The sequence below is a fragment of the Rhyacophila brunnea genome, unplaced genomic scaffold (assembly GCF_057557595.1).
Source record: "Rhyacophila brunnea isolate RB1 unplaced genomic scaffold, BYU_Rbru_1.0 scaffold_1, whole genome shotgun sequence".
NCBI lineage: Eukaryota > Metazoa > Arthropoda > Insecta > Trichoptera > Rhyacophilidae > Rhyacophila > Rhyacophila brunnea.
The window spans coordinates 33,196,968-33,219,195 of NW_028232751.1; the positions used below are offsets into that span (position 1 = coordinate 33,196,968).

Here is a 22,228-nt window from a genome sequence, read left to right on the forward strand (position 1 = left end):
CATTCGATAATATCCATTCCATCGGATTCATAAAAAAGTCTACCTCTTCGATAGGCACTGTACCTATATCTTTTCGAACATTATCACATTCCACTGTCTATCAATTGTAGCAATCAATTACTATATTCATTAATATATAATTTATTCATTCAACAATTAACACAGATATATCCATTCAATTAATTTTTTTCTTTAATTTATTCATTAAACCAATCGATACTATTAATCTATTCATCAATCAACTAATAATTGTTTTTATATCCATTTATTCATCAATCCTGTAGCAAACAATTAATTCATTTTATCTGTTCATTTATGTTACCCATTAAAGCCATTCAAATATCTATCCATTCATTAATCGGCCTATTCTTACTGTATATTCCATTATACTATCCATTTTACAATTCTCAATCTACCCATTCCTTTCAATCTATCCATTCGTATCATATTATTATATTCAAACATCAAATTCGTTTAAGTATCGCTCCACTCATTGAATTATACTATCAATCTAATACCTAATAATTCATTATTTGCACTACGATATTGTATAGAATCAAACTCATGGGTCGCAACTCCCCTGGGGCCTAGCGCTCGTCCAGCGTAGGCGCGTTCGGCGGAGCGTTGAGCGGCGCGCGCCCACCGTGTGTGAAAATGTTCGTAGACAATGTCTTTTTTTGGTTATACGGTTATACGTTTGAGTTGCGGCGTTGAGTTGAGTTACGCTGGACGGGGCCTTAGAGGTTCTGCGTGGGGCCGCGAAATGTTTCAGTAGGACTACAATTATTTATTTATGATTATTTTTACAATAATTATTATCACATTCCTCTCATTAAATTGTTTTGTAGGCTTCACGTATAGTATTTTTTCTTATTATAACTAACATAACTTATTTTTCGACGGATGGGGGGCTATTTTTTCATATAATGGAGGCCTAGCCATATAGTTTGCAAATAAACTCTATATACATTGTCATAATGGTGATTACTTAAAAGTCCTGTTTTTGATCCATTTTGCCAACCTGTTCACTTTAATTTTGAGATTTTCTCTGTCAGGACTCAGATTCAATGTCCATACTTATTATTATATTTGCGCTAATTTCCTCGTTACATCGCCATGTTCCGCGCTTTAAATCATGTAGGACCTACAGTGCGTCGATCGCATGTGTAGCACCGCTCGAGAGGCTTGGCCACTGCGACGGGATCTATACGGCTATTCTACTAGAGTACGGAGAGTCGCACACTTGGGATGCATCTGGAGCATATGCCCTCGGCTGTGTACCGCAGTTATACCAATGAAACCACTAAGATCCAGCGGAATCACACGCTTAAGCCAAGGCCTTGGAGCCTTGGTAATATACCACGTCTCACTACAATACAGGAGCACATATAGTGTTGAACAAGAAGTAACATATAGTCCTCACGGTATACATTCCTTGACCCCCTCTAGATTCTAGGCTGGCTCTCGTCTCGGGGCAGTTGACACGCATTTTTAAATTTTAGCAAATTTTAAATGCAATAAAATTGGCCTTTATGGCGACCTGGTCGGACCGCCCCATGGGCCCAATAGCTGTTCGGTCCCACTTGAGCATCTCTTCCCTTTCCGTACACATTCTAGGACATTCCCAGAGGATTTAATTTATATCCTGTATTTCTCCGTCTTATGGGCATGTTTGTCGGGTAACAAGTCAAGCTCGTAGTTAGAGCCTGGCAGCAAATCTGCCGTGTTCAGTCAAAAATTAACTGTTATAGTTGTCAGGAGTGATTTTGGACCGGACAGTCGGATAAATAACATTCGATTACATTATTTTTGAATTTTCACATTACAAAATGTCGCAAACTTATCATTGACATAACAGAATAAACTGAAAGTAAATACTATAATAATGTACCTGTCTGTTTTTCTATCATTCAAATATATAATTAATATATTATAGTTAAAATTGGCAGGTAGTTTATATTTTGGATTTTTGTTTGTTTTTTATTTTGTCTATGTATTTGGTGAAATATTGTAGGTCTTAAAAAGTTAATAAAAGTGTGGAATGGATAAGACAACCCTGTCCTAGACAAATTAAATGGTGTACCATACACGGGTCTAGCTAGGGTAGGGTTGGCGAATCTTTTAACGTACGCGTGCCAAAATTTCCCAAATATTACTTTTGGACTGTCTGACATGCCAAGCAGTTTTTCACGGGGAACAAATGAAAAAAATATTTTTTAAAAATTCTATTAAAAAAAAATTAATTCTTGAGATTCTATCTTTCGTCGTGTTTCTAGCCTTTCTATATCTTTTATTCTTTGAATAATTTTTTCCATGTTCAAAGAGATTGTGGAAGCATTTTAACCAAGCTATAATATTCTTCTTTTCTTCTTCCATTTTTAGCGATTATGCTTAAGGCAAAAAACAATTAGCTGTTTGTATTTGATTGAATAGTTTTAATTTTAATTGCCTGATTGGTATCAATGCGCAAACGGAAACGACGAAATGCATAAAAATGTCAGATCACATTGTATAAAAAATAGCACTCTTCAAATAATAAATAAAATAGCTTCTTCCGCCACCTGATGAGGTCAGTGCGATAATATTATGTACGACGCACAAAGCCTAAGGAACGACCTATACAATTATATATTAACTTGAATTTTACAAACGTAATGCTTATTTTTGAATTTTTTAGTATTTGCGTGCTATTTTTTATACAATGTGATCTGACATTTTTATGCATTTCGTCGTTTCCGTTTGCGCATCCGTTTGCGCATCCGTTGCTAAATATTATTCGTAAAAATAGTATTGAAAACCGAAGAAAATACGCATGACTATGTCGACATTATTTTTTAATATCATGTAAGTAAGTACTTAGGTACTTATATATTTATTTCTAAACTCTTTTGTATTTTTTCCCTCTTCAAAATAAAACATTCGCGTGCCATGCAAAATCATCTCGCGTGCCACCAGTGGCACGCGTGTCATAGGTTCGCCATCCCTGAGCTAGGACGATTTGGCGTCGGGACAACTGGACCCCACGCAATTCGAAAATAAATAGACGTTAGGTACTTATAGATAGGTTTTAAAAAAATATTTAATATTATTTATATTTATATTTACATTACTATATTATGATTTAATAGTTGGTGAGAATTTAAATATGCACACGTAAATAATGATTTAATCGTGCATATGTTTCAGTTCAAACGAAAAAAGAGTTTTTTTATTTTTATATAAAGTCTTAGGCATGGTAATTCTCAATCCGCAATAAAAAAACATTATGTTAAGAGTAAAATGAATTAAAACTTCTAAGTAGTAGATCGAAACTGATTTTGAAACTGAAACTGAAATTTCCTCGTCTACGTTCTGATTACGTATCTACGACAGTGCGGCGTCCAATAGACGTGGCGTCCAGTTGTCCCATTCCCACCATGCACACGTACACGTATGTAAACATGAAGCATGTGTGTTGCTTTTCATAATATGTAGGCATGAGACATTTAATGTTATTTCTAGAAACTGTGTCTTGTGAAACAACGTCCATACACCACGGACCCTAGCTGATGACGATTCAATGATATAAGTACTTACCCAGTTAGATAATAATTGTCCCAAGACTGGGAATATTGCATACCCCTTCATTTCTCGATGCCCGTTGGACCGCGACCACTGAGTTCAACCTACAAAGTACAGTAAAAGGTGTTTGAATCTCTAATCTCTAATGAAAACTCTAATCGAACGGACGGACTGGGATTTAACAAAAACGTTGTTTTTAAAACCATAATTATCTGCTCTCCATTTAAAAAAATAATGACAATTATTCTGCAATATAATAAAAATCAATGGAGATAATAATATAATATTTAGTTTTTTTGTATGAAGATTACTCCTCCATCCGGTACTATAATATAAATATATTATTGTGTATGTACTGGCACTACATATCATTTATATGCTTATTGAAAACGAACCATAATAAGGTAACATATTAATATGTTTTGTGTTCATATAATCTGTGCAGTGCTCGAAATAGAAAATCTTACGAGCCGGAGCGCTGAATAACCAAAAAATATCAAATTGGGTTAGATATTTTTGGGATATCATAAAGGCGATATGCCTAGTAATCAGGGTTTCATTTACGCTTGAAGGGGCCCTGCCCTACACATTACCCCCCCCCCCCTCAATACCATATTAAATGTAGCTTTTTTTTTTTAAATACCTACTCATTTTTTGCAAAATCACTTATTTGTCATCAATGTTCTTATAATTGGGCTCTTATCTTCAAAATTCTAGAAGCTCGTACATTTGCGTATTCCTTTGCTGCAAGGTTCTTTTGTGATTTCAAATTATTTTTCTGGTTCCAGAGACCTACTAAATTAGGGTCCCGGACCTGTAGCCCTTTGGTAAATTCAGCCCTGCTTGTAAGGGTAAACAATTGCAAATTTGGGGCACATCTGAAGTCCTAACAGCCTATACTATATTGTAGGCCTTTGTAGGACAAATCAAATAATAAATAATATAAATATATCGCAGGCGAATTTTTGGTCCCACGAAATAGTTCTTCGAAAAATTATATTATCCTCTTTTTATTCATTGTCTGTTTGCCGTTCTTCAACGTATGGAACACCTAAACAGTGGATTACCCACCTACCCTTCAAGACGTGACTGCTCTATGGCATCACTAAAGAAAATATCGCCCCTAGCCAGAGTTAATGGCCATCCCAATTTTTTTGATAATATTTTAGGACCGTCAATCATATTATTCATATCGCGATTTAATTACCTAACCACACAATATAATTTAAATATAAATATCAATACCCACACATATAATTTTATCATAATACCTATGATGTAAAATATCTCTAAATTTTCAATCAGCAATTATAAATATTTATAAGGCTCTCGTGATATAGTGCGTAAGGCGCTGGCCTTCCACCCGAGAGTTCTGGGTTTGACCCGGTGAGGACACAATATTAATTTGTTTTTCTCAAAGCCTGGGTGTTTGTGATTGCTCAAAATTACTAACAACCAACTTGTACGAAAAAGCAAGGACGTTGTTAATAATTCTAAAAAAAATATCCATAAATAAATGTTTAATCTACATGGCACGCAGCCTCTTTTTTCCAATAGTGTCAATCGTTATTGTACCCACCTAACTATTTCAAATGAAATTGGACAGTTGGAAAAGTCCAAGGTATGCTATATAGTATATGTGAATGCGTCAGAACATCATTCCATCCCTCCAAATTTTTTTTTATAATGCTTGAACTAATACATTTTTTTTTCTTTATTTGGAAGCAATTGAGCTCTTATACACTTATACTCTTATACACTAGACATTTACGTTACATTTTTGGAGAAATTCATGTACAATTTTCATATCTGAAATATTTACTAATACATTTTAATAGTGCGTTATTTTACACTCGGTTTGCAGTAAAAAAAATCAACAATAATTACATATTATTGATTATTGAATATTTTGAAAACTCGGTTTCATTGGATTGTATTATAAAGATGTCGCACTTCTACTATTTTGTTTTAATATACCTACTAGTAATATGAGGAAAATTTAACGTCTCCATATGACATAATATTATGTATTTCCGCCTCACCATTAATTGGTTTGTGTTAATTTTTACTCTCCATTATTCTTCTATCTTCTATAATTCGTGTTATAAATTGTTTTCCTAGTACATATTTTCATTTTGACTGATATGCACAGATCTAGTTATTATCTCGACTCGATTCGATTGGCATTGGTTTTTCTTGGCTCATTGGGATTCCTAATTAAGCACAAATCTTTTCATATATGGCTATAACGATACTTAATAATTGGACCAGGATCAATTAATTATATAATCAAGAATACAAAATACGAATGGTGGTTTCAATAGCATTATCAACACCAAAACTACCTAGTGAAATATTAAGAACCTGAAGGTAATTCGATAAGTTTTCATTTATAATATGTATGTAAATATGTCTACTTTTTATTTGGAGCGATAAAGAGAACCATTTTTATGAACTATTTACAAAATAAAATACGAAACTCACCACAGGCATAGTAATTTTGAGATTGTTACTTGGTATTTAATACAAAACTAAACCGCTATAAAATAAAAATATTATAAAAAAAAATATTTTAGTTCCACTATTGAAGCACTTAATTTCTCTTGTGGTCGGTATATTATACATACTTAGTAATTATATGACACGACACTAATATTTCACTACACTAAGTACCGAACAATCAATAATAATTTACACTAAGATAACAGATATTTCTTAATAAACGGATTTGTAGGTAAGTTCACATATAAAATAATAATAAAAAAGTCAAGCAAAAAACACGAATATATATATCAACGAGAAATAGGTATACGCTTTTAATTTTCAAACGTAATTTTAATATTTATTTTATCATCAAAAACATTTGGATGATATTTTGTTGTCACTTACGTTATATATCTTCGTTAATAAAAATATTTTGTATTGAGATTGATTATAGGAAATATTAAATTACAAGGAAATAATGCGACCAGTTCAGAGAGAAAGAAGATACGTACTAACTTTGGGACATATGTCATCCTTTAAAAATGACCAAATAAGTGCTTTATTTTTTCAAAATTTTGTAAGTTAAGTACAAAAACTTTACAAACAATGCAAGTAAAATAAATGCAAGCTGTCTGCAATAAATCACTATTGTTTGCCTGGATGACGGGCGGTCAGCGCGCGTTTGCTTTTGTTTTATTGACGCAATAATTCGGACAATATGAGAGACCCTAAAATCCATAAAAAGGGCATAGTTGCTGAACAGCAACATCAACAGGTCGATTAATAAACTGCCTCGATTGTCTTGTGATGTATTGTCAAAACTATTAATGCGTCAAACCTACCTATGTAAAGTTAGCTATACTATATCCTATATTTTGCGCAATCGTCAATCGGACAGTTATGCTTTTGTTTCTCCCATTCATTTCACTCCATAAAACATTGTGACTTCCACTCCCATATTGATTACAAATGTACTCAAAATAAAAACTGTTTGGGAACCCGCGATTTACACTCTTACCAGTCTTATCCAAGTCAGCTAAGCTCCGCGTTTGATACCAAAGGGTCGAAAATCCAAGCCTTGGTAGATACAAACACTGAGGTAATTTAATTATTCATAAAACTTTAATTAACAAATTAACTATTTTTCACAATAATGTTATGTATATATTTATAATTATTAATTGAAAATCAAACCGTACCTACCAGTGTGTATTAAAATTATTAGGTACGTAATAATTTTACGTTATTATCGTTATTAGTAGTAGGTACCCTAAATAAATAATGTATTCTGTGATTTTGTCTTCAGCAAAAAACAACTTGTTAAATATCACTATAGAATAGAATAATACCTATAAGTAGGTACTATTATCTCATATTGTCTTAAAGAAAGCGGAAGAGAGCAATAAATGTAAGGGTTCTTTTTTCAATAAAAACTGTATTTTTTATTATTAGACACATGGGTTGTCTAGAAATGCATTGTTAGGAAAAAATATACCTAGATGCATTTCTAAGAAGAAATTTGGCTTACTGTGGCACCAATTTGTATCGACATGTACGAAGTATTAACAGGGGTAGTCAACAAGTAAAATCATTGTTTAATAGAAAGATTTTTTAAAAAATATATTATACTAATTCATATTCCTCAATTTCAACACATTCTGAACCGAAACGCCATATTAAATAGTCTGATGAGGCTCGAAAATTTTATGAGACATCTCGCTCATCATCAGGATTCCACGAGAAGGAACGGTAGATTCGAGGATTCCACGAGACGGAACGGAATTGTCGAGGAATTCACGAACCGGAACGGCGCTCCGGGGCGTTCCGCTCCATTCCGAGCGCTGAATCTGTGTTTTTATTGATTGTGTGGGTTCACAAATGAGCAAGCCTCTTAATCTGGTTTTATTCTGGAATACTTTAAAATTTGTAAGCAACCTACAACTTTTATAGTTTTTAGTGGGTACATAATAATTACCTACCTAATTGTATATAAGTTTAACTTTTTAAAATATATTTTTCGCCCAATAAAATAAGTTATGTAGATTATATTGTTTACGTAAATTTTACTATAGTATGCTAACGATAGTAAATTCCGCAAATTGTTTTTTTGGGTAGATAGATATTTCAAAAGTATCTATTCTTTAGTATAATGGTGTTACAACCGATATAGCCATTGAACCCAATCACTAAAACTAAATTTGTCGAATTTATTATTAATACTATACATAATAATATGTAGATAATATTAATTGTATATACGATATGTTATTTTGAAAATAACTTAGGTACCTATATATAAATATGATGTAAGTGGAATGAATGAAACAAATTTTCGTGTGTTCAAATAGGGTCCAAATATTTGAAGAACTGTAAGTTTTGTACGATAGTATTTAATTCATAAAATAGATAGACTTGTATTTAAATGTAGCTAATATTACAAACGAACAGACTTCGTTATTTATAAATTGTAATTCTTTGTTTTTCTTCTATTTGCAGGCGCGGCTTCACCACTATACTTGACGAGAACTAGATGCTATCGTCCCTCGCCGTTTACCATAATACACTAGTCATAGTTTTCACAATAGTTCCTATAAACGAAATTATCAGAAGCGGAATCTCCAAGTCGGAAGATACTGCGAGGCAGTCACCTAATGTAAAAATATTGTGATATTTTAGATAGTCCGTCGATAAGCGAAGACTCGCCGTGTATTAATAATCTCATGCGCCGACCTTTTCACTCTGAAAACAGCGAGACGAGTGTCTTTGAATGAAAAATATCTTGTAAAGTGACCGTTTGTCATGTGATGTTTCGGTGGCCGACGATGGGCTAACAAACTATCTGCTAAGTGCACCAACCACGAGTTATTGAATTCAATTCAAACATGCCTACTAATAGACTTAGTTGGTCTACATTTTCGACCATTCCAGAATAACACAGCTTATTTTGGATATTATTATCATTGTTTCATGTCCAGCGTCTTGGAGGTGGTCACCACCTGATCGCTGAAATGATGATTCTTAGATTTAACAGCTTTGGGCGTTTCTCTCTTCCGTTGCACTTCGCGGATATACTTCATGAATCTCTTGATAACCTCTATGCCACGTAGACTGGTTGAACTTTTAATCTGTCGTTTTGGAGGCCAATCTATCTGCAATAATTTTAAAATTAGAATAAAAATATTGCGCCGCAGTGTTAATCTAAAAATCAATCGATGATGTACCGAAGTAAGTAGTCAAAAATGTATTGAACGTTAATTATCTAAGTGAAAGTGAAGAGTGACTGTCGCCAATCGGTCGATATATTGGTGAGTTTAAAGAGAACATTTGACGACTGGAAGACGTCTGATGACATTATGATGCGTGATTGCTGAGGCGGATATACGTGTACCAAAGGATTTCTAGTGAACCGTGCAACATGCTCTCATACATGCTGCCCGTGGAGGAGAAATCTACGGTAGGCGGGGCGCCTGACAAAGGGCGGCTGCAGCTGGAGCTGGCGGGCGAGGAGGCCGGGCGGCATCAGCACGACCTGCCTTCCGACGCCAGCGACAGGCCTCGACTGCTCAAAAGCTCCATCATCTCCAAAGAAAGCAGCGTGAGCTCGTTTGCTGGCAGTGACCTCACGACTTCGTCCATGACGCCGACAACTGTCGACAAGCCTAAGCTAAAGCTTCTCGGCAACGGCACTAAACACACCACCCTGAAAAGGTAATTAATTTTTATTAAATACATACCTACCAACTTTATGATTTTGTTATAATTGTTTTTATTTATCTTATATGGTTTCATATTCTTCATTGCTTATTGCGGTATCTTCATGATAATAATATTAATAATTGATAATAATTCTTCCGCAAGCTTTCGTTCATCCATATTTTGTAAGAACATACTTAAATATGTTATTGTTATTAGGTTCTTACATTTTTTGGAATAATCTATGTATATACCAGTAAAGGAAAGTCCAAGATTAATTAAAATCCGATCAAAAAAGTACGAAGCTGAAATTTGGCACACTTAAAGAAAACCATATAAATACCTACACAATGTATTTACTTACATTATTTTTTTATTGACAGCTAAAATGTAACCAAGTTTTTTTAAGTAATCTTATCCAATAGTATAAATAGGTATAGGTAGCAACAAAAAAAAGACAGAATCATGTTATTTTAGTCATGCAGCTAGGGCCGTAAAAAAAGTATCGATAATTATTGACCGATACTTTGATACCGATACCAGTATCGTTACGTTCTTTCGATATGACAACCCTTATCTTATCTAGGTACATGCTTATGTGTTTAAAATATATTTACCGACAGAAAAATGATTAGAAAGGTAGTGAGTGCATTTGCATACAAAGGTATGTCATTCGACTTTTGTCACACTGTAAATTAAGACTAATCCATACTCGATTGTTACATTACTATACTTAGGTATTTAGTAATTTTAACTTACCTAGATAGGTACTAAATTAATTAGGCATTGACTTTACACACGTCGATACATTAAAACCAGGGAACTGAAGTACCTAACGGGTGTGGAGTAAAAGGCAACCGATCTCGAGTTTGGAAGATTATGGGATAAACTTAAACACGTGTCAAGAATACGTATTTCTAAGCTTGTACTTCATTCTGACAATTGCTCTCGGTTTACGCACTGACGCTCATTCAATAGTGGTGTGTTTGAAGGTTGCAACACACACTATTGAACGTCTACAATGTGTGTTTCATTTTCTTAGGACACTCACATTCGAAACCCTGCTTCAAAATGTAGTGTACATATCGAATTCTATTTATTATTCTATTCTGTGATTAAAACTTACAGGTTTGGAGAACATTATATACCCAACATTAAAGTTCAATTCGAAATATCCAACTATAATGTATACCTAGTAATGAAATAATGTAGGGAAGTGCTAATCGACTAGTTTTGTTGGAATTATTTACATTTAATTAAATAACTTACCCACTAAATAGTGTTTCCTACTTATTCTATAAACAAACGCGATCTTACCATAAACAAAATTAAATACCTACGAAAAGCTTATATTTATATGTTTTTTTTAATTGTAATTGGTTACAGAAATTTGTCATAATTTGTAATTCGCTATTATGCGCATACCCATTCGCGTGGCGTGACATCCAATACTTAGTTAGTTTTTACTTCCCCGGCTTTGAATAGCAGTTTTTGTACTTGCATAAAAATTGTACAATTACATTTAATGTAATACACAGTAAGGTCTTAATCAGTAATCACGATGTGAACCATTGATTATTCGGTCTATATTATCACGGGAGTTTTTTTTAGTTATACATCATAATTATAATTAATTCAATAATAATTACATCAGAGCCGGTGTTCACTTATACGAGTGTAGTTAAACTATTATGCTGATGGCAATTGGCCATACAATCTCTACAAAAATATTCACTGTACAGTAAAATTTAATACATAGCGTAGTGGCTTTTTAACTTTTTCGTTATACGGCGCCCTAAAATCCTACTAACTGTTCATGGAACTAATTTAGGCACACCTGTCCAGTGACATACTTAGGCCCCTAGTATCATACGTTAATTTTTTTTATTCACATTCATAAACGTATATAATTCATTAGCGCCGCAGTCTACTACGGAAACTACCCTCTAAAAATTGTATTACCTATTCGCATTCTTTCAGCACTTTTCTACCCCATTAGAATTAGCTAGGCCGTGACACGAAATTGTAAACTTCGATGGTAGTGCTATTTATTGCAAATACTTCGAATGCAATAATATTAAACAGTTTGTAGAAAATTATGATTGTTTCATATTGAAATAAATGATAATAATTCATTTATTGCGAACAGGTTTCCGCATTGTATTCGAAGATAATCAAAAACTACTTAGCACTGCCACCGTAATTTGCAATTCAGTGCCACGGCCTGAATATAGTCGACCTCGTAATGTGCCGACCGAAACAACGCGTACCCACTTTGGGACGTCATTGCAACTATCCCCATTGCTCTCAGATCTTTAACGTATTGTGTGCTAAATTATTAAACTAATATAGGAGATGTTCAAAAACAATTGAGATGAAACATTGGATGTCGCAGTTTGGTGCAATAATTCGATATGTTATTGCAATTGTCCATCAGCGCATTGTAAATATTATTAAAAGATGATCTTGATTTTTTTCAAATATTTGCAATGGATCAATTCACAGATACTTAACCATTTATAAAACCCGAATTTAATCTGGTTAAAACGTGTTATGATAATATGTATTATTATTATTGTAAATTATAGTAAAATTATATAGTAAAGAGAAATGAATTGATATGTAAGTAGTTCAAGGTTGTGTTTTCTGAATTAATGATGCACCATTCATAAAAGAATTATTCAATTTTCGCTGCCTACTGCAGCGTCATTCGCGTTACGTGAGCGACGTCGGCGAAGCGATGAGCGGCGCGCGCAACTCAAACGTATAACCGTATAAACGTACAACCAAAAAAAGACTATTTACGAACATTTTCACATACGGTTATACGTTTGAGTTATGGGTGCCGCTCAACGCTTCGCGCGACTTCGCCCACGTAAAACGCCCCGTTATTAAAAATAAGAATACTGCAACATCAGGACACCCATTGGTTTCGCTGGAATATTCATGGCATGTAAATGGTGTGTAGCATTCGTCGTTGAAATATAAATTTAGTATGATATATGATATAATATGATATATATATGATTTATGCATATAAAAATTTAATATTTTTTTTGACCATGTCCGGCCCTAATAATATGATCATATGGGCTTCCAGGGTTTGAAGTTTATATTAACAGATTTTTGTTTTTACGAGAAATGGATGTTAGCCACATGCTCAACCCATTTGGTCCATACTTACTCTGACTGAAACATAAATTGAAAAACATTGTATTTGCCAGACCCAGGATTCGAAACTGGGACCCACGACGCTATAGGCCAACGCTTAAGCCGATCGGCCATCGTGGGCGTATGTAATTATTATTTTCATATTATGAATTATTCATATTCACACATTTATTATTGCCATTTAGACAGACGCCATTGTTTACATATTATTTAGATTCGTTTATATTCGATTCCATTGCTGGTGGCATTATTGAAAAACAGTTTTGATACACCAGCATGAAACATATAAAGCAGTGGTATTCAAAGTGTGCGGCGATATTAATTCCTGGAAATCGTAATCGTTGATCGCTAATCACAATTAATATAGGACGGTATTTTTTGCTTTGGTGGCTGTTTATAATATCAGAATATTTTGACCATATTTATATACCTACTTTAGAGTTAACCACATTTGAATTTTTTTCGTAAAAATCCATGTTCTTTAATACATACATAATATATTAAAACTATGAATCATTTAAAAATATCTTCGCTGTATTACAGAAAACTTAAAAAACTAAATTCTAAACTAAACAAAATAATAATCCTTCTACAACCAACAAAAGAGCCGTTTTGAAATCTAATAATTTTATTGCCATATTTCTTATATGAAAAAATAGAGCCATTATAAATACTTCGGATACTCAATACTGTATCGGGAACGCGTTAATAAATTCAGTTTACCACTTATATAGTATGTAACTTTAGTAATTATTCAATTATTTAAAGTTTATTTTAACTATTATTTCATAGATATTTAATTAATTTTGTGCCGTTTGCTTACTTTTACCGTTCTTGACGATGTTCTTTTTTTAATAATATCCGGAAATTAAAAATTTAAAAGTTGTCACTATTGTCACTAGTTGTACCTAACGTCGCTTATTAACAGTTCAGCAGCAATAACTGTCGTATAATATTTTGGATTATGCATGTAATATTGACGTTATTTCGATTTAACGTAACTCGACATTCTATGGATTTAGGGCAGAGGTCGGCAGAAGCGGCTCGCGAGCCGCACGTGGCTCTTTGTATGGACGTTTGCGGCTCTTCAGACATTAACTCAAATTTCACCTCATCTCAAGCAGCCTTATAACTTTATGAGATAGAGCCGCCGGACAAACTTAGACTCGTACGGCATACTCTTTCATTCTTTACTCTACTAATATTCTTTACCTGCGTGCTCACACGTGTTGCTGAAATGGATAGCGAGTACCTAGATTTACTTCTGCACAATAAAGTTAAAGCTAAATTGTTCCTACGCGAAAAAACATCAAACATCAAGAATTTGAAGAAGACTTATGGCTACAAAAATTACTTTTTATGGTCGACATTACTACACATCTTAATGCATGAATATATTGTTATAAGGGAAAGAAAACATCGCATATACATTATTTGAAGAAGAAGAGTGCTTTGGAAATATACTACAAGTTCTCATCGAAGATATAGAGACAGGTGAATTACTTCACTTCAAGAATTTAAAACAGTATCGTGACGAAAAAAGCACTTATTTTGATGCAATTTATTTCAGCAGCGTATTAAGAAAAATGAAGAACAGTTTTGGTGAACGTTTTCACTAGTTCAGATCAAATAAGACTATATTAGATTTTATCGTACGTCCTCTCAAAAAAAATATCAACGAACTTAACTTGACACCGTTCGACACAGATGCTGGTTCACTCCAGATACAATTAATAGATTCGAAAAGCAAGGAACTGTGGAGCAAAAAATTCACAGATCCGACCAGCCGCTTGGAAGAACGCGAAAGAGAGAAATCCAATTTGATATCTCAGCACAAGTGGACAGCTATAAACCAACAAACTGCCTAAATAGAAACAATAATCTTTGATACATGGAATAGTTTGCCTGAAACATATGACGCGTTAAAATAACTAGATTTTGGTATTCTCACAATCTTTGGCTCTACTTATATATGCGAAAAATATTTTCGTCTGTGAACCAAATAAAAAATAAACTTCGAAGCAACATAACGGATGAAAATTTACAATCAAGTATTCAATTAAAAATAAGTAGCTATTTGCCAGATATAGTAAAGCTATCAAAAGCGAAGCATGGACGCCGTTCTAATTATTTTTTTAAATAAAAAATCTTGAACTTCCCCCCCCCCCCTAAAAACCCACATCCATATACATATGTATATTACATTATATGCGGCTCTCTGGGACCTTTGTTGCCCTGTTTCATTGACAATTTAACTCTTGTCACTTGACAAACTGCCGACCACTGATCTAGAGCAGTGATTCCCATCCGGGTTCCGCAAGTAGTTCCAGGTGTTCCGCGATAATTCGTAGAACATTTTTGGTAATAAAGGCTTTACGTGACCAATGAAGTGTTTTGAAAATGTTGATTGATTAGCATCAAACGCATCGTTGAAGTACCTACCTACGTACCGAATTTTTGTGGCAACGTGTTAGCCAATTATATTTTACGGACTATGTCCAGTTCATGTAGGCAGTTTATGCTTTATTTAAGGGTAGCACATTATTATGTCGCTGAAAATTGAGGATGGAATTCTAACAATACAACTTTTGAGAATTGATTCCGTGGAGATTACAAAATCTCCATTTAAGGTAGCCAAGCAGAAAAAATTAAATGCAGAATTTAATAAAATTACATAGTATTTGAGGCAGGTAGTAAGGGGCAGCAATTGGAACCTGCTTATAGGCGGCACTTTACTTAGGTTTTAGGCTACACCGCGGCTTACTGATTTACACGTCACTTTTGTAATTTACCCACCTGCGTCATCTAGGTATATAGGTAGGGGTTCCCGATGATTTACAAAATGGTCGAAGGGTTCCGTCAAGTAAAAAAGGTTGAAAACTATTGATAGGTAGACATTTTTGATTTTTAACAGAAATCCATGATTTATTTTCCACAAAATCCACAATTTCAGCCGGTTCAATTGAACAAACGTAATGATAATTCTAACGTGAAAATTGATAGGTAACATAATGGTTAGTTGTCGTAGATAGAGTTTCGTAAACCATACGACACATCAATATTTTATTGCATATTCTTGGACATGCGTATTTTTTTTAGCTTGGTTGTTCTCAAAACATTCGATTTCAAACAAATCGCACGTTGAAAAACCATCGTTATTATATCGGAGAAAATAATATTATACAAGGGACTCGCAAGGGAAATTTTATAAGAAATTCACCGACTCAACCGTGACTTGCTTTCATTATTTCGTATGTTTTTTACAAAAGATGTACCTACAAAAATCTTTGTTGCGTATTATTGGATTGGGTTATAAATACGATTTAGATTTTAATCATTGATTTATAAAACCTCCGTAATGTGAAATATAAATTGTATATTGAAAAAGTCACTGAATTTTAACTACCATTATTATTTTGTTGTTTTTTTAGTAAATAAAAGGTACCTGTCTACATAATTACAATTATTACAATATGTGTATCTTGCCTACATACTATCGTTATGACGAAAGGATATTATGTAGATGGTTTATAAATTGCAATAAAATAGTCAAACCTGTAATATAATATTCTAACCGATTTTATGGAATTCAAAGTCATTCAATGTATTGAAACTATATTTTCTAGAAGGAACCCAAGCATCTATATTTTAGTGTACGATAGCGACTTGAAAATTGGACGAAAATTTTATTAGTATCATAATATCATCATTTATGGCACTACAACCCTTGGTGGGTATTAATTAGCCTCCTTCAAAAACTTCCTCCATCCTGGACGATCCAGCGCCGACACTCTCTTGTTACTTTGACCGAGCGTTCTTAAATCTCCTGTGGCGCAGTGCAACCATCTCAATTTCGGCCGTCCAGGTCTTCTCTTGCTCTTGTGGGTTGCGTACATAGCCCGTCTTGCTGGTATATCCTCCGGCATTCTATGTTCATGTTCAATCCAGCGCAGTGTCTGCATTTTCATTTGTCACGTAATCTTTTCGCCCGTATAAAGTGTGTACAGCTAGCTCTATATTATACCTTGACCTCCAAATGCCACTTTTTTGAACAGCCCCAAAGATTTTTCTCAAAGATATCCACATCCCCAGCCACCATATCATATATCGATATCACAAGCCCAGCATTCTGATCCATTTAGTATCATATACAGCAGGAAAATCACCAGGAACCCATGTAGGTACATATCTATATTATTGGTACAGTACCCCATAAAATGTCGTTATTATTAATCGATTTTAATAACTCACTTTTTGGTGTTATAAAGTAGGCATCAGTCTACTTACCTAAAAAAATATAATTTATTTTATTTATTGTTATAATTAATATAATAAATGAAACAGTTAAATTAATGACCCTGTTTCAAAAACACGACCTAGTGAAATACTGTTTATCCATTCAATTCAAACAAACATGTAAACATTGCGAAGTTATGTATATTCATTCGCCTTTCATTACTTTTCCCCGTGAAATGTTTCCAAATTAAATTATATACGGCGTCACTATCACGGGACTGTTGTGTCAATAAAGATACAACACGTACCAGATACAATTCCTGGAATTTCCTTCGCAGAGGCCTGAAATAATTTTCCGTTTTGGTCTACAAATTCTCATATACCTATCACAGCAGTTTCTTTCAAAATATAATGAAAAATAATTTAAAAAAACGACTGCCGTTCTTTGTAAATATTTGTTCCTTATCTGGAACATATTTACATGACACGTCACCTCCAAGAATCCGTATTGCATGCCAGTTTTCTTGCGTCATCCCAGATCATGCCAGCATCTACAATTCTACATCCTGCATTCACACCCTACGGCCTTCTACGACGCTGAAATCTGGTTGGTGTATAGAGGGCCTCACTCCATACTGCTGTATACGTCCATATTATATAGTAAACCAAGCCACAGCGCTGTCTTGATGGTGGGAAATTGGTTGAACGGGCACTCGCTATAAAGTATAAATGATCCCATTTTGCGTGGATTATTTTATCGATCCCACTGCCAAAATACATTCCATCTTGTCTTTCCGTAATATGCAAACAGTCGTACTTAGAACATTGTGTGATTATAACTGAACGCTGTAATCTTTCAATCAGCTGGATGATGCTGGATGATAGGTTTATTTACCAGTGGCGTAGCTGATTTTGTTTGTTGTCACAACTTAATATGTTAATAACCGAAGGTGTTCCCTTCTTTCAAACATAAGTAAACATACTTATGGTAATGATAAAATTAGCTGAAAGTCATTCGCGTCGAAGATCAATTTAGTCAGTTTTAAGGCGGAATTCCACGACTGGTGTAATTGACAAATTTAATATTTGTCACTTGCAAGATTCTTGAAAAGACATGGGAATGGGTGTACTACTTGTAAAAGGTTGGTCACTTATATTTTTCCTATGGTTATCATTAAACGAGTCAAAGGACTCCGCAAACGCACTTGTTCACGTCTTATTTGCATTTGTGTACGAATGCACAATTGTTGATATTTGTCAAGTACCTACACACAGTCGTACGTCTTGACATGTGAGGTCTGACATTTATTTGTCAGGGTTATACTAAGATAAAAGACACGCCGTCCATGAACTGCGATATGCTGAGGATTTTTTTAAGCGGTGAACCAAGTAATGCGTCTAATGTAGAGAATAATAACTGTTCTATTCAACCATACTAAAAACGTTGTGGAATCACTAACAAGTGATACAAAAAGATTGTGTTACTTCTTATATTTTAGTAGTTACTTTTTTCAATTTTTTTTTTTTTAATAAATAGATGAGTTATGGACGTAATGGATTCAAAAACATCAATAATTTATATTAATTAAGTATTTTTTCCCATAATAATAATTGGGTTCTACGTTGTTAATTTCGATTTTAAGAGCATCGAATCAGAGCTTTTCGAGCATCGAATTTAAAAGAAATCTTTCTTATGGATTGAGAATATATTATAATAATACATTTTGTTGCTTTGAGTTGACACTCGGGTGATATGCATAATATAGCAAAGTTGATTGGATATACCTATTATTACATCCGCCCGAATACAAAAATAAAAATAAATAAATTTACATTTCCAAAAAAACAATTTAAAACACCATTTGTTTACCACACATGATTGGTGACACGTGCCACAGTAATGAATAGCTAAGTATTAAAAATATAATTAATTACTTATACTTGATGATGTTTTATAATATGCCAGGTAATGAAACGCGTGTCGTATAAGTATCAAGTTAATTTATAATATTTTAAATTGATCATGGGTTACCTGTAGGCAGTGCCGACTCCGTTGCATAGATTGTTATTTGTATCAGGAGATTTAAAATGTACATATTCAAATATAATACGTATGTCTTTACTAGTGTGGTAACGAATAGGTACATATGCCAAATAATCATTCTTCCTCGCATTTCTCACTGAACGAAGCTGCGTGCGGTCATCCAATTCATTCTACCGTAAGCGCGCCACTGTTTTGTAGTAGCATTTTCTAAATGCCAATTTTTCCTAATCTTGATTTATGAACTTCACGATACATTCAACTCCACCCCTCATTTCCAGCGTAGCTAGTTGACATTGGGACGGCTGGTGTAATAAAATAAGTTGGTGTGATACTGAGCGGGGTGAATAATTTACGGCAAATTTTATCACCACATTTGCACCAACGCAATTAGGTACCTCATACTTTCGGCACTTACCTACGCAAGTAGATTTTTAAATATCTTGTATGTTACAACTTTTTATTTTTATTTTCTATTAAGCATAGTCCAAACCGACACACCAACTCGTAAACAAATACACGTTGTATAAAAAAAACAGTCACATATGTCCAACGTGTCGATCGCGAGATGAATTTTGGTCGTCTACATACAGTTTTATATAATATGATTGCACGGAAATTTTGATGAGGGCGGGGGGGGGGGGGGGGGGGATTAACTATTCCTATTTGTATTTCTTTTGTGAAAGTCATTTTCAAATAAAATCTCGTGACTTCGTCGTATCAATTGATTCATTACTATTGTATCGCTCATGCCCTGCCACAGGACTGAGAGAAAGAGAATATGTGAATCTCCGTACTTTAAACAAATGTGTAGATTCTACTTGCCGTCGCGCAGTAAGCTATTTGAACATTAGAAGAATAATTTGACCATGAGAAAAAGAAGACAATAACTTATCATTATCACGACGAATAGGAAATTGAGTATTGCTTTATGATAATGGTGTAAGTCAAGTGTTGTTTGATTTGTAATGCCTCTGTGTTACCAGCCACATATAATGCGTCTGTTTAAGTGGACAATGCAAAAGTGTGGTAGGTCACTGCCAGTTTTCATACTGGATAGTATCTGGAAGTTGGACATGTCTGATATATAATTATATAATTATCTAAAATGGCAGATGGGCTTTAGTGACAATTTGTAAATTTACAGGAGAGCAATTTGGCAAAAGAATGCTATTGGTTTCCTTATGTATTTTTCATTGACTACTTTACTAAAAAAATGTTGTAACTCGTGTCACGAAATAACGCTTGCTGACAAACTTTTGGGAAGTTAGTCATGATACCCTAATAATGCCTTTTTGGCTTAGTATCTTCGATGTACGGCAGAAGTTTTATTTTTTATTTAAATGTTTTTAAGTACCTACTACATTTTTAATGAGTCTGTTTATAAACAATTTACTAAATACTTATGTGATTATAATATGGAGCTTATGAAAATTCACATCGATTAAATTCTCACGGCTCAAAGTCACCGATGTACACTTTTACATTATGTAGATAAACAGTGGCAGTTGTTCAACTAATCTCACTAATCAATAGTTTACAGGTGAAGTAAGCTGATAGTCTTGTCTATTCGTTAGGGAATTAATTAATGATGATGACCAATTTGAAGTAATGTACGACGCAACTCCGCCAATCATCCACAAGACGTGATGCAAGGATATGGCAATCAAGTCTTCCGGACCTACCTACCTACTTACATAGTATTAAGTAACTACCTAAGCTAGTAGTAACGGTGAACATAGTGTTTGTATTTATAAGAGTGCCCACTGAGAGGTGGTCTTTGCTATGCCTCAAATACTTTCGCTTGCGTACTTATGTTACCATATTATGTATGAAACCAAATAACGTAGGGTAGTAATTAATATAATTGTTTTACCTAATTATTTTAATTAAAATATCCACTGAAAATCTGTTATATTTAATCCTAGTCCGCCCTTTATCAGTTTTAAGTAAAACGATATTTGAGTTTGAATCAAACATTTTGATGAAATCGTTTTTCCACCTTATGTGGTTTCCCTTTTAATTGCTTAATCACGATTCATTTTTACGAAATAATGCATGCCTTATAAACTATATAAATTTGTCTGAAAATTAGTAGACCAACGTATCTATTCTATACCCAAGACTGCTATCGGCGGAATCACGATTTATTTTTACGAAATAATGCATGCCTTATAAACTATATAAATTTGTCTGAAAATTAGTAGATTTACGTATCTATTCTATACCCAAGACTGCTATCGGCGGCTATCGAGGGTAATTTATCATATTTATGTATTGAGGTATTATAATTATTACAATAAGTTAGCCGTCTAAACATTCTAAGTAGTCAAAACTGTCTTATGCATGCCTTATAAACTATATAAATTTGTCTGAAAATTAGTAGACTTACGTATCTATTCTATACCCAAGACTGCTATCGGCGGCTATCGAGGGTAATTTATCATATTTATGTATTGAGGTATTATAATTACTACAATAAGTTAGCCGTCTAAACATTCTAAGTAGTCAAAACTGTCTTATCTCCCTCTAAAAGTTAACACAGCCAAGAGAGGTGCTGTTGAAACATAGCACTTTTTGACAGTTCAGAAGGTTAACTTATTGTAACAATCAACCACCTCAATATATAAATATGATAAGTTACCCTCGATAGCCGCCGACAGCCGCCGATTACAGCCTTGTTTATTGAATAGATGCCATGGGGTGGGTATCTTTTATTTCAACATCTTTTGTTTGAATAAATTTATAGTTATGAGGGTACATTCGATTTGGCAGGGTAGAAAATTCCATGTAGCAAAGATTTAAGATATATTATTAAGATTTGCAAAACGAGAAAAGCGTGGCTTGTAAAATAGAGAATGAAAAAACGTAGGATGACACAACGTAGATATAGAAATATACCAAATTAATGTAATGTATCAAGAGTGGATTGAAGCATGAAAATGTAAAGTGTTGAAAGATTGAAAATTATTGTCACGTAGATTTGACCAACAGTGAAGTGAACGGACATCAGTTGATAAACGAAAGGTTATTAAATATGTA

The 22,228-nt window shown here is 33.8% G+C and overlaps 1 protein-coding gene across 1 annotated transcript in view; it reads left to right on the forward strand.

Annotated features, from left to right (window-relative positions):
* LOC147079696 (uncharacterized) overlaps positions 1–22,228 on the forward strand; it is a 195,850-nt gene that overhangs the window by 22,571 nt on the left and 151,051 nt on the right. Inside the window, exon 2 of the mRNA XM_085943345.1 lies at positions 8,542–9,753. Within this exon, the coding sequence (XP_085799471.1) occupies positions 9,461–9,753 (293 nt within the window). The 5' untranslated portion in view covers positions 8,542–9,460. The remainder of the gene's footprint in view (positions 1–8,541; positions 9,754–22,228) is intronic.